General features: G+C 45.1%; 1 protein-coding gene across 2 annotated transcripts in view; it reads left to right on the forward strand.

Moving 5' to 3' along the window:
* Positions 1–763: 763 nt before the first annotated feature.
* Positions 764–14,586, forward strand: part of sema3bl (sema domain, immunoglobulin domain (Ig), short basic domain, secreted, (semaphorin) 3bl) — a 188,912-nt gene continuing 175,089 nt past the window's right edge. Inside the window, exon 1 of one of the 2 annotated variants that reach the window (XM_043707662.1) lies at positions 764–1,192. In XM_043707662.1, coding sequence (XP_043563597.1) covers positions 1,069–1,192 — 124 coding nt within the window. In that variant the 5' untranslated portion in view covers positions 764–1,068. The remainder of the gene's footprint in view (positions 1,193–14,586) is intronic. The other variant, XM_043707661.1, reaches the window with a different exon arrangement.

Here is a 14,586-nt window from a genome sequence, read left to right on the forward strand (position 1 = left end):
CTCTGAAAACTTGCGATTTCAAATAAACCTGTTGGACTACAACCTGGTGTGGTGTGAGGGCTGACTTCATCCACGCCAGTCCAACACGGGCACATCCACATCTGGGCATTTAGAGATGGGTAATAAATACCAGCCCAGCCAATGACACCCTCACTCTGTAAATGAATATAAAATATCTTTGGCTGCTGTAAACCTTGTTGAGTTGGAACCCAAGAACTTAACGACTTCAAAACCACGGGGGGAAACAAAGGGGGTTCTGAATATCCCCAGAGTTTCCAGACGAATTTACATTTGAGCTTCACATTGAAGGTTGGGTTTGTAATGGACCAGGGACTCACCCATGACCTGTCCAACCACTAAAACCCTGCATATTCCCACTTCCTAACAAAACGCTTCCCTTGCCCCTGAAATGCAGACCTTACTCCCTAAAGGGACCAATCGATTCCCAATCCCGTTTAAACATCCGGACGCTCGGTCACAGGGCGGATGTTCGAACACACTCCAGTTTATTGTAAACTTCACCTTTCTTCCGAACAGACTTCAATCTCTCCCCAGCACCCCCTCCCCCTGCAAAAGGAATCAGATCTGCCTGCCGTCTTTTTCCTCTCTCTTTACATTGATGTTTTGAAAAAGAGAAAGGTTTTTCTTGAGAGGGTTAATGAGAGCACCAAATGCAGGAACATAGGGGAGGATGTTCCTGGCTGACAGCTGCTTATTTTACTGTGTTACAAACTGGTTTCTTCAGAGCCTGAGGGAGGCGTGACCCTGGGTGTAGGGACGAGGAGGAGCTCCCTACATATAAAGCCCACCAGAAACGCTTTCCCTCTCTCGGACCAATATAGACCAGGGATAAGGCGGCGGTGTCTGCAGTAAATCGAAACCCTGCAACCTCTTAGGGGGCGGAGGTGACCACTCTGCCGGTCCTTTTCCTGCTGCTGTCCCTCTCCCCTCCTGAATTCGCCACCTGCCAGGATTTTAAGAAACCTCAAGGCAGTTTCACCAACAGCAGCGAAAGAACGCTCCGGTAAAGGTGTCACTTCGGAACTGTTTAAAACTGTCACAAACAAAATGAAGGGTTTACTCTGTCCGACACAAACTCTCAGTAGCCTCCTGCTGCTGCTCCTCAGTCTGACTGGTCTACAGAATGTGAGAGCTAAAATGAATATTCCCAGACTTCGACTGTCCTACAAAGGTATGTAGCTATTTAACTTTTGGATACAGAAATGTATTTTGAAAATCAAAAGCTACACTTTTTAAAAAAAAATCACCAAGTCATTCATTGATTTTGAATACTATAAGTTGTTAGCTCTTGTGACTGAATTTCAAGAGAATTTCAAGGGAATTTCAAGAGAATTTCAGAACCAGAAGTTCTGAAACTGTCTGGTTCATCAAGACAGTAGCATCTTTTGTACTGCATTCAGCTGATTTGGTCAATTGTAGATGAACCGAGCTGAGATGCATATGACTAAGACACTTGTCAATGGATGTTTTCCATCGATTGGTGAATTGGCTAGAACTGTCACTTTTTTTTTGAAAAAGTATTTTATTCCTGCCTTTCCATTTTGTTTATGAAATAGATCAGTCTCACCCTTTGGTCATTGTGCAGGTTGGTTTAAACAACTAAACTGAAACAAAGAGCTATAGATGCTGGAAATCTGATTTAAAAAAAACCCACAGAATTTGCTGAAGGAACTCAGCAGGTCTGGTAGCATCTGTATGAAGAAAGCAGCATTAACACTTTGTCCTTTCTTCAGAACTGGGGGTCACTGGACTCCAAACGTTAACTCTGCTTTCTCTCCACCGATGCTGTCAGACCTGCTGAGTTTCTCCAGCAATATCTGGCTTTGGCTTAAAGAGATGTGGCCTTTGGCTGAGCTGTGATTTGCCATTGCAGAGTACCAGTTTGAATGACTGATAATTGCCCAGTGAGTTTTGGTGAGTTTAGCCCAGTCTAACAGCATCAGTTCGGAGATAATGCAACAGAGCATGGATATTCCCTGGGAAGTCAAACCTTTGTGCATATGTGTCTCAGGAGGGAATGCTGCTAGGGGTATGGTGAAGAATGAACTAATCTTGTTTTTTAAAGATCAATTGCTAGAAAAGTGTAGGAAATATGCAGTGGATGGGCTGGTGTTTGAAAAGGGGAAAATCTCCCTTTAATATGCCCAAGGAGTAAGCTGGGTTTATCCTATTTCTGCAGGAGAGGAGAGAGAAAGGCAAGATGGGTGTGTGTCTGTGTGTGTGTGTCTGTGTGTGTGTGTCTGTGTGTGTGTGTGTCTGTGTGTGTGTGTGTGTCTGTGTAGCAGCTGCTAACATCTGGATGCCATCAATCCAGCTGCAGATGTCAGCAGAGCTTCCCACCTGAATACTGCAGAAGGCTCCTACCTCTGAAATTAGCCTCTCTTGTCATGTTCCTGCCTGCAGTTTTCTGCCCATTTCTCCCATGTTTCTGCTTTTGATTTTAGATTTTTTTGTTTAGTGGTGGGTTAGCGGGTGCAAGGTTGACCGTTACCAGGTCGTTGAGTGCCTCTGATGTTTCTTATTTCAACTGCATTCATTTATTACGTGGAAGTAGTTTGGTGGCGTTAACATGATATCTGGAATATGCTGTCTGACAAAGTGTTGGAGGCAAAAAACTGCAGATGCTGGAATCCGAAATACATTGGCAGGAGGCTGGAAGAACACAGCAAGCCAGGCAGCATCAGGAGGTGGAGAAGTCGACGTTTTAGATGTAACCCACCCCCAGTCCTGAAGAAGGGTTACACCCGAAACGTCGACTTCCCCACCCCCTGATGCTGCCTGGCTTGCTGTGTTCTCCCAGCCTCCCGCCTGTATATGATAGTGTTGGAAGCAATCACATTCAAAAGGGGGATTGAATAAACACTTGAAATGATTAACAGGATAGCTTTGTCAATGAGCTAGGCAAGACACAATAGCCTGAATAGCCTCCTTCCCTACTGCCCTACCAATAGTTGTTTTGTATGCTGGGTTTGTAGGTTCCTGGGCACTCTAAGACTTTCACTGGCTTGAAGCCACATTTGCCCATTCTAATTTGTGTTATTTTGTGACTGTGTTCTCACTGAGCAACATTGCGAAGCTTGGCAGACTTTTCAGTAAATGCAGCCAGACGCTAATTGACTTGTAGCCAGATTTGCCCTCATAATTTGTGTTAATCTGAGCAGGATGACAAATCTTGGCCAAGGGCTATTTCAGTCTGACGCAAGAACATTAGGATTCAGAGAAAAACTTAAGCCCGCCTCTTTTGTTTTAAATCTTCTACCTACTAATTGCGTAATCCAATGAAATTGGGGTTGTTGAGCAGCCATGGCAACCAGGATCTTATTAATTCTTTCCATGGGATGTGGATGTTGCTGGCAAGGCCTGCATTCATTGCCCAGAAGACCGTAAGTCCGAAAGAAATAGGAACAGTATAAGGCTGTCCAGTCCCTCAAGCCTGCTCCACCATTCAGTAGGATCATGACTGATCCAACATTCCTCATATTCACTTTCCTGCCCTTTCCCTTTGATTCCCTCACTGATCAAGGATTTAGTCAAGAGTATGGGGCTAGAGAAGCACAGCAGGTCAGGCAGTATCTGAGGAGCAGGAGAGTCAATGTTTTGGGCAAAAGCCCTTCATCAAGAATGAAGGACTTTTGCCCAAAATGTCGATTTTCCTGCTCCTCAGATGCTGCCTGACTTGCTGTGCTTTTCCAGCACCATACTCTTGACTCTAATCTCCATTATCTGCAGTCCTCACTTTTGCCTGATCAAGGGTCTATCCATCTCAGTCTTAAATATAGACAAGAACTCTCCCCCCACCCGCCCCCCACAGCTCTCTGTGATAAGGAGTTCCAGAAACTCTCAACTCTCTGAGAGAAAAAAATCCCCTTGGCCTCAGTCTTAAATTGGACCCCCTTTCTTCTGAGACTCTGCCCTCTGGTTCTAGATTTTCCAATGAGGGAAAACAGCCCCCTCAGCATTTGCCCTGTCAAGCCCCTTGAGAATTCCTTATGTGTCAACAGCCCTGCTGAGGCCATTTCAGAGGCAGATAAGAGTCAGTCACATTACTGAGGGTGTGGACTCTCTTGTAGACCACACCAAGTAAGGGACAGGCAGGTTTACTCCCTATAAGGCGTTTGTGAATTGAATAGAAATTTTTAACTGTCATTTTAATTTCCACAGGGCCTACCTTTCGATCCCAGATTGAATTAAAATTTCACCAACTACAATAGTAAAATACCTACAGTGTAGAAACAGGCCATTTGACCCGACACATCCACACTGACCCTCTGAAGAGAATCCCACCCAGACCCATTCCTTTACCATGTTATTCTCACATTTTTCCCCTGACTTGTGCACCTAGCCTACCCATCCCTGAACACTATGGGCAAATTAGCATGGCCAAATCACCCAAACCTGCGCATCTTTGGACTGTGGACAGAAACCAGAGCACCCAGATGAAACCCATGCAGATACGGGGGGGCTAATGTGCAAACTCCACACACGGTTGCCCAAGGGTGGAATCAAACCTGGGTCTCTGGCACTGAGGCAGCAGTGCTAACCACTGAGCTGCCCATGTAGACTATGATGTCTGTTTGAAGAGCTAATGCACTCACAATGCTATGGTAGGATTTGAACAGTTGCCCCCAGAATATTAACCTAAATTACAAATCTAGTAATGTTACCATTATGCCAGCCTGTCTTAGAATTATTTTTAACTTGTGATACAAGAGTTTAATGGTCTGGTGGCAGTGCCTCTACCTCTAGACCAGAAGATTCAAGGCCGACCTCCCACTCAGGTGTGTCCTAACATCTCTGAAAAGCGTCACCAAAACCAATACATTACAGCAATGATTAGGTCACAGAAGTGCTATGGTGTAGAACAATGGCCATTTGGCCCATTGTGTCTGCACTAGCTCTTCAAACAGGCATCATAGTCTAGTACCAGTCTTCTGTTTTATCTCCATATTCTTGCATACCATTTCGATCCAAATGACCATCCAATGCCCTCTTCAATGCCTCAAATGAATCTGCCTCCAGCACACTTCCAGGCAGTACAACCCGTACCCTTCTTATACTTGAAAGCTACATCATTGACTGTAAATTGCGTCAGAACATCCAGAAAGATTCTGCTTTAAGTCAAACTCTTTCTTTATACTGAGGACCCAGAAATGGCAAACTCCCAGTGCTGCACAGCTTGGGGAACCATAAGTGCTCAATCATCTTATTCCCCCTGGGCGTGCTGTACTTGTCCGTGATATTTCAAACTGTCTCCCAAAATAATTTTGCTTTTGAATGGATCAGCTTCCAGGCTGCTGTGGGGAATGAGTTCCACCAGTGGCTTTAATTCTGTTCGATAAAGTCAGTGATTTATACAGCGCCATTATCAAACCTGTCATAACAGCTCCAAAGTACTTAAGGAACGATGAATTATTTTGTAGGGGATTTGTGAACAGACATAGCAATCTGATTGTGCATGGATGACCCTTGAATTGTTCTGTGGGATCTTTTACATCCACTCGAAAGGACAGACAGAGCGTCACTTTATCTTGTCCAAATGTTAGCTCTCCCACGGCGAAGCAGTGTTTCAGTGCTGTGCTGAGAATGTCAGCCCTCTTATACAGTACTTGGCTTTCCGGAGTGGAATGACACAGTAAAAGACTCTCCTGCAGGCGCACACGTTAGCAATGGAAAAGCAAAGGCAGGCGATGAACCCAAGATCTAATGTAACGAGGAGCAGGTGTTATAATTTGGGGGGGGAGGGGGTTTTAGGAGGCCCTCTTAGGAAAACAAATTGCCAAGATAGCAACAAATCCTGCCACAATCAAGAGGCAGAGTTGTCGAGAAAAACACGGGAGACCGAAGTCAGAGAACTGCAGGGCAAGAGCTGGGAGATACAGCTAGCAGAGGCTGGCAGAAGTGGGTGAAGGAGGAGTGGGTAAATAAGTTTGTCAACCCTGCAGGATTGCCCCGGGGGTGCCCAGGAATTAACAGCCGATTTCTCAAACTGCAGCAATCAGACACCTGGATGTCAACCTTAGGGGGCATCCAATAAAAACTTGCCGTTCATTAATTTTACATTTAAGAAATCATATGGGAAAGAAAGCAGGTTGGCTGGCAGTTCAAATATCAATGGTCAAATTGAATGAAGAGACTGTTGACCTTCTGATCTGGTCTGGGGAGGTGGTGTGCCATGAGGTGGAAGATGGTGGGGACCAATGGTAAGAATGTGGAGGTAGAGCATCTTGAGACAGGAAGTCACGTGATTTAGTCACCAAGAATATGTTCCCAACACTGCTATCATGTTAACATCTGAAATCCTATTAAAATCCAGGGATAACATTGGAATCATGGTAAATGCTATGGGCGCCATCGCTCCATCAGCAGTGATACCAGGGTAAGAGTTAACATGAGGTGGGAAAGAGTCATACCGTTGGAGAGATGGGTGTAGTTGGAAATACAATCCTTGTGTATAATGTCCACACTGTAAATATTGCTAGTTCAACTTAAGGGTTGAACCTTTGCCATTGGTTGATATGTGAAAACTTCCAGGTTTGAAACTCCAGCACCTTCCCTCAGCCATTTTGATGATCCATGGACAAAGCCCTCTGTCTTCCATTGGAAGGTGCTGTCCTTTTCCTGGCAGTTCCTGCATCGAGGCTCCAAGCAATGGGCACCAGACCCGACCAACATCACTGCTTAACGCACCCCTCCTGCCATCCTGCCTCAGCCCCAGCACCCCACCAACCTTTATCAACACAACATGGAGGTAGAAGAAGCTAGGTGTGGCCCCAAACCTACAGAGTGGTCAGGAGTGAATGTCCTTTCAAAGGATCTTCTTCACTGATGTTGCATCTTTTGTGTGGCTCCATTGCATAAATGTGGATGTTCAAAGCAAACCTGGAATTTCTGCCAGACAGCTCCTTTTTAATGAAAACTATTTATTTGGAGCTCTTAAAATGAAACGATCATTGGTTAATACCCACTTACACAATCAGTGCAGCTCCAAAACACCAGAAGCTTGCTCCTATCTGCTTGATTGACAACCTATCCCCACATTTTAGAATCCACTCCCTTCACCACCAACACTGTGTTGCACGAGCTGCATTGCAGCAACTCACCAAGGCTCCTTCGATAACACTTTCTAAACCTCTGATTCTGCCACCTCCAAAGGCAAGGTGCAGCAGATGGATCAGAACATAGAATCTCGAACATAGAACAGTACAGCACAGAACAGGCCCTTCAGCCCACGATGTTGTGCCGATCATTGATCCTCATGTAACGTAAACCTAATGTACGAACCCTCAAACTTCTGTGACCATATGCATGTCCAGCAGTCTCTTAAATGTCCCCAATGACCTCGCTTCCACAACTGCTGCTGGCAACGCATTCCATGCTCTCACAACTCTCTGCGTAAAGAACCCTCCTCTGACATCCCCACTATACTTTCCGCCAAACAGCTTAAAACTATGACTCCTCATGTTAACAATTTCTGCCATGGGAAAATGTCTCTAGCTATCAACTCTATCTATGCCTCTCAATTAGGTCACCTCTCTTACTTCTTTTTCCAATGAAAAAAGTCCAAGCTCAGTCAACCTCTCTTCATAAGATAAGCCCTCCAGTCCAGGCAGCATCCTGGTAAACCTCCTCTGAACCCTCTCCAAAGCATCCACATCTTTCCTATAATAGGGCGACCAGAACTGGACGCAGTATTCCAAGTGCGGTCTAACCAAAGTTTTATAGAGCTGCAATAAGATCTCACGACTCTTAAACTCAATCCCCCTGTTAATGAAAGCCAAAACACCATATGCTTTCTTAACAACCCTGTCCACCTGGGTGGCAATTTTAAGGGATCTATGTACCTGCACACCAAGATCCCGCTGTTCCTCCACAGCGCCAAGAATCCTGTCTTTAATCCTGTACTCAACTTTCACGTTCGACCTTCCAAAATGCATCACTTCGCATTTATCTAGGTTGAACTCCATCTGCCACCTCTCAGCCCATCTCTGCATCCTGTCAATGTCACGCTGCAGCCTAAAAAAGTCCTCTACACTGTCAACGACACCTCCAACCTTTGTGTCGTCTGCAAACTTGCTAACCCATCCTTCAATCTACTCATCCAAGTCATTAATAAAAATTACAAAGAGTAGAGGCCCAAGAACGAGCCCTGTGGAACACCACTCACCACTGACTTCCAGGCAGAGTACTTTTCTTCCGCTACCACTCGCTGTCTTCTGTCGACCAGCCAATTCTGTATCCAGACAGCTAAATTTCCCTGTATCCCATTCCTGATGACCTTCTGAACGAGCCTACCATGGGGACCCTTATCAAATGCCTTGCTGAAGTCCATATACACCACATCCACCGCTCGACCCTCACCAACCTGTCTAGTAAAAACCTCAAAGAACTCAATAAGGTTTGTGAGGCATGACCTGCCCCTCACAAAGCCGTGCTGACTGCACTTAATCAAACCATGCTCTTCCAGCTGGTCATAAATTCTATCCCTCAGAATCCTTTCTAACACACGTACGACATACGTGAGACATCTGCAAGTTTCCTCTCCAAACCATGTGCCATCCTGTCTTGAAAATATATCACTGTTCCTTTATTGTCGCTCGGTCAAAATCCTGGTGTGTTCTTCCTGACAACAGTGTGGGTGTCCCTACGCTCTGATGTGAAGATAGAGGCCAATTGGTGTATCAAGTGTGTCCTGACTCTCCAAAGACCAAACTGTCCCCATAACACCACATTTCCCATTGGTAATCCTCTTATCTTGCACATCCTTGGACACTGTGGGCAATTTAGCGTGGCCAATCCACCTAACCTGCACATTTTTTGGACTGTGGGAGGAAACTGGACTACCTGGAGGAAACCCATGCAGACACTGGGAGATTCCACACAGACAGTCATCCATGGCTAGGATCGAACCCAGGTCCCTGGTGCAGTGAGGCAGCAGTGCTAACCATTGAGTCAGTGTGCCAAGCACTGGAGCCATTCAAGCAGGGCAGCTCAACGCCAGCTCCTGAAAGATAGTCAGGGATAAGGGATAAATTCTGATTCATCTGACACAGTCCCATTCTATGAATAAGCAAGACAAAAGCAATGCCTGAAGTGTGAACCTATGAGTGTATGTGATATTTGTCAGTTTGGAAGGTCTTCAGGCTATATTTTTCTTCCTTAATTATTACTTTGGATGGGAGATTGCCTCCCTGTGGGCCATTGCAAAATGCGATCCTTCACAGGCCTGATAAGCTCTTCCTGTAATAGTCTACCATTGAATGAGGTTTGCGACTCCCTGTAGATGGCATAATGACTTTCACAGATGAGGTGATAGAATTGATTCTGCAGATGTGGTGGGCAGGACTGTCCTACAGCACCCATGGGACCCTGATCCTGTAACATTCCGATCTGTCGTGTGTGTTAGCTTGAAACAAAAGTTGATAGAAACATTAGCAGTTTTTGTATTGGTGCCAAGTGTGTGTGTGTAATAATGACTGACAGGGGAATAAGAACAGAAGAAGAGAAATTCCTGACCAGAAGCAATTTGGAGGCTGGGCTTTTTTTCGCTGAATGTGGCTGCAGAGTGGTTTTCTTCTTGGCTGGAGAAGCCATTCTCTCGAACCTTCCCAGATCATTCTTTTGTATGCCCCCTAGATCCAGCTGAGCTTCACCTGGACGATCAGGAGATTGCTTCAGGACATTATACCAGGCTGAGAGAGTGTCAAGCTGGGAGTACATAGAGTACAGTAGGCCAGGAGGTCACCATACCAACAGGCCACTGCACCAGGCTGGGAATCACTGCTGGAGAGTTACCACCTAATGAGAGTCAGAAAAAAAAAGCTTGTTTTAAAAAAGAAAAGAACTAAGAAGGAAAGGAAAACGGAACAGGCAGAGAGGATAAGGTCCGGTTGGAGCATCCTACTCAACCACCATCTTGGTCAGACTGATTCACTTGCCATCCTCTGCAGACATACACCAACTTTCCATGTAGTAGCTGCCAGTGGTAGATATATATGAACTTGCCCCCCCCCCCTCCTCCTCGATTCCCCTATTCAACCATCTACCTCCCATCCCCATTTGCATGACAGACTATTTACCCAGTGCCTACAGCTAAATTCCTTAGCCATGTCTAATGTTTAAGATGCAGTAACCAATCCACTGTCTGAAATTGATAGAGTGATCCAATTCTTTACTGAATGGCCATTACTTGACATCTCAGTTGCTCTCTATATTACAGTGATCTGAACCAGCAGTAACATTGACTATATTAATGATCTTGGTAATGCAATAGTCCACAATACCCAGTAATGTACCATTGCTTGGAGTGTAATAGCTATAAAGATAGGTTGAACAAATTTGGATTATTTTTGCTAAGATAAGCGACGTAAGTTATTTAGAGTGTGGTATGTGTCTGGAATATGCTATCAAAGGAAGTGGGAGAAACAGAAATGTTAGCAAAGTTTAGAGGGCATTTAAACAGATACATGAACAGGCAAGGAATGGAGCAAAATTGACGTTTCGGGCAAAAGCCCTTCATCAGGAATAAAGGCAGAGAGCCTGAAGCGTGGAGAGATAAGCTAGAGGAGGGTGGGGGTGGGGATATCTCTCCACGCTTCAGGCTCTCTGCCTTTATTCCTGATGAAGGGCTTATGCCCGAAACGTCGATTTTACTGCTCCTCGGATGCTGCCTGAATTGCTGTGCTCTTCCAGCACCACTGATCCAAAATCTGGTTTCCAGCATCTGCAGTCATTGTTTTTACCTCAAGGAATGGAGCAACACAGAGCATGTGCAGGCAAATAGGATTAGTTTAAAATGGTATAATGGTCAACACAGACATGGTGGGCTGAATGACCTCTTATGGTTCTGTGTTCTATGATCTAACAGCAGCACTTATTGGTTATGGTATAGGATACTTGGCCAACAGCTTTTCCCCATTGGAGGGAAGGCTAAAACTAGAGAGCATAGGTTTCATATAAAGGGGAGAAATACAAAAGGGTCCAGAGGGGCAATTATTTCACACACAGGGTGGTGAGTGTGTGGAACAGGCTGGGAGAGGTGGAATTGAATACAGTTTTATCATTTAAGAAATATTTAGACAGGTACTCCGATGGGATAGGTATGGAGGGAAATGGGGCTTATGAATGTGAAAACTGGGCAGCATAGACAAGTTGTGCTGAAGGACCTGTTTCCATGCTGTAGACCTCTGACTTTATTTATGTACATGCGCATATATAGATTTGAAATAACATTCTGTTACACGGTCTGTTGTGTTGAGGTAGCCTAACGTACATTCTTGAGAAAATCAACATTAATGGCAAGAACATTTAATAGCCAGTTTTTCTGGTCCGTATTCCAGTTACGCTTTGTTACCACCCTCCCATTATTTCTGGAGCATAGCATGTGTTTGTAAGACTTCCTAATTGAAGACCAACTAAAATATGTTCTGATGTGCACCTTACTGCTGCAGTCCTGTGATTACAGGATGTTTGATATAATGTGAAATTGTTGTGGCTCCCTGGAGCATTGTTCTAATGTTCTATGGGTTTTAGGGTCTGCAAACATCAGGACTGAACAATGAAGGAACAACAGCTGGATACAATGTTGTTCTCAGCAGATCCGTCTCCTTATAATCTCCGTCCTGGGACGGAATTTCCTAATCTGGTTCTGAGCAGTTACATAATTGCAGCTGTGAGAAAGAGAAGCTCTTGGTGTTAAGTTGTATCCCACACTAAAGCAACGTGTGATTGCCTCTTCTGGGGAACCAATTTCTGGTCAAACTCTCCCTCAACTGCTGTCAGCTGCGGCTCAGTCAGTGACACAATCAGCTCTTCGGCTGGAGGTTGTGGTTTCAGGAGGTGCATTGGCTAATACAGCAACATCCTGCTGTTCATGAGGTGGGATAGTTACCTTCCTTGACCTCGTAAACATCAGTACTTGCAAATGCGACCCACATTGTGTGACACGGCACAGTGCACAACTCCTACTCCAAGAAATTGAGGTTTCTTCTAACTGCTTTTTCTTTTGAAACACAAAGGGAAGATTAGGGAACAAAAAGTGTGTTTTATACTGATAAACAGGTTAGAGAAAAGTGGGACAGGACTGTATTCTAGCGCGGTACTGAGGGAGTGCTGCATTGTTGAAAGTGAATAAGATATTAAACTTGGGCCTCAGCTGCCCTCCTGGATAGAAGTAGAAGACTCCTGTGATGCTATCTCAAAAGGCAGAGAAGCCCCCCAAATCATTGAGGAATCAGATTATCTGGTCATTCATTAATGTGTGAACGTTAGCTGCAGTGTTTCCCACATCACAACAGTGACAATAATTCAGTTGTGTTTGAATGGCCGTTAAGTACTTAGAGATGTTCTCTGGTCCTGAAAGGTGCTATATCAAGGTAATATTTGGGGTGCCACCGACCTGTACCTCTGTCCCCTTTGCAGTGACCCAGGACATCTCAAGGCACTTTATGACCATTCAAACATGACTGAATTGTCGTCATTGTTTTCCTGTTGGTGCATCAGCGGGTGCCCATTTCTCCAACAAATGAACAATCCGATAAAAAGGCGTTCACTTTTGCCAGCTTGACCAATGTTTACCCAACATTCCCTGGATGCCGACAAAAGATGCAGCACTGCACAACAACACCTTGCATTTGCAGAGCGCCATCCACACCCAAAGATCTCCCCCAGTTGCTTCATGTACCAATCATGTAGCAGACACAAGATATGAGGAATGATCAGGCATTGTGCTGGCACTAATGGGCAGGGCATAAATGTCCACACTCCTGCAGAGTAGGGCCCTGAACAAAGCGCCAACTCAGCTCTGACCATTAGGCATATTTTATGGGGGTGAGATGGATCATCGTGAATCCAGTAGCTTTCTTTTCCGATTGTGACTGGCAAAGACCAGCTTCGTCCTTGTCATAGCAACCTCCCAGCTCCCCTCCCCATACCATATGCAGCAAAAATCCAGGAAAGCACCTGTTCACAGTTTTCATTAGCACCAGGGGAAGAAAATGTGTCAGAACTTTACACTCCATGTCGAGTCTCTAAAGGGATTCGTACATCTGTGCACAGGGATATGTTCCAACAAACATTTGTAACACAGTCTAATCCAGAGCAGATCGAAATGTACTCAGTCATGTTGAGAGTGAGTATTGGGGAATGAGGGCTCCATGGATCAGCAGCTCTGACAGACCAAATTCAACATGTGGTTGACGCTAAATTAACTTGATACTGCTGCATTGGTGGAGGGTAGGGAAACAGTAGCAACCATTTGTTTGAGAGTGTGAGAATGTTGGTTCACATGATGGTCACTAGATCTAGGGGGCACAGCCTGATAAGGGGGAGCAGGTTTAGGACTGAGTTGAGGGGGAACTTCTTCACCCAAAGGGTTGTGAATCTGTGGAATTCCCTGCCCAGTGAAGCAGTTGAGGCTGCCTCATTGAATGTTTTAAAGGCACAGATAAATTTTTAAACAGTAAAGGAATTTAAGGGATATGGTGAGCGGTTGGGTAAGTGGAGCTGGGTCCATGGTCAGCCATGATCTTATTGAATGGTGGAGCAGGCTTGATGGGCCAAATGGCCTACTCCTGTTCCTGTTTCTTATGCTGTGTTCTTATGATGATCAGGTTTGATGCTGCTTACAGTTCAGAGGTGTAGACTGACTAGACAGGAGGTACTGGAGCTCATTAGCACCCAAGGAGCTGTATCCCAACAAACATTAATTTTAAGGAAGGGACATTAAGAGGAGCTAGATTATTTAGTCCCCCTGCCCTGCTTGGCCATTTAGGTAGGTTATGACTGATCTTGACCCAAACTCTATCTGACTTAGCTGCTACATCCCTTTTTAATACCTGCATCTAACAAAAATGTTGAACTCTCTAATTACCCAACATCCACAGGTTTCTTTTCTAATTTTAAAAATATACTTTATATTCATAAAAATATTTTTATATGCACAGTCACCAAAGCAGTTGGTTCTGGAGTATATGAAGAAGCAAAACAAACATTGGAGTTTGACCCTATCCAGGAAGCAAACCCAAGGCATTTTTTATCTGTGTAAGATTATATTTTCATGATCTGAGGCAGTAGGAAGGTCTGATAGCCGAACGGACCCCCATTTAACTTCAGCAGAAAGACCTCAGATAGTGGTCTTTCCCCACCATGCCTGAGTGGCAGCTGCTCCAAGCTTTAGTGCATCCCTCAGTATGTAGCCCTGGACCTTGGAAGATATCAGTCTGCGATACTTGGTCAAGGTCAATTCCTTGCATTGGAAGACCAAGATTTGGACAGACCAAAAAGCTTCTTTCACTGAGCTGATGGCGCTCCAGGCGCCATCGATATTTGTCTCAGTGGGAACACCCCCTGGAGCACAGTGGCTTTTGTCACGGAGCTGCTGGGGATGAACCGTGACAAAATCCACTGCATCTCTTTCTGGATCTTCTTCACAATGGCACATTCCAGCAGGAGATGTGTGACATTCCCTAGGGCTCATGCCCGAAACGTCGATTCTCCTGCTCCTTGGATGCTGCCTGACCTGCTGCGCTTTTCCAGCAACACATTTTCAGCTCTGATCTCCAGCATCTG

The sequence above is a fragment of the Chiloscyllium plagiosum genome, chromosome 18 (genome assembly GCF_004010195.1).
Source record: "Chiloscyllium plagiosum isolate BGI_BamShark_2017 chromosome 18, ASM401019v2, whole genome shotgun sequence".
NCBI classification, from domain to species: domain Eukaryota; kingdom Metazoa; phylum Chordata; class Chondrichthyes; order Orectolobiformes; family Hemiscylliidae; genus Chiloscyllium; species Chiloscyllium plagiosum.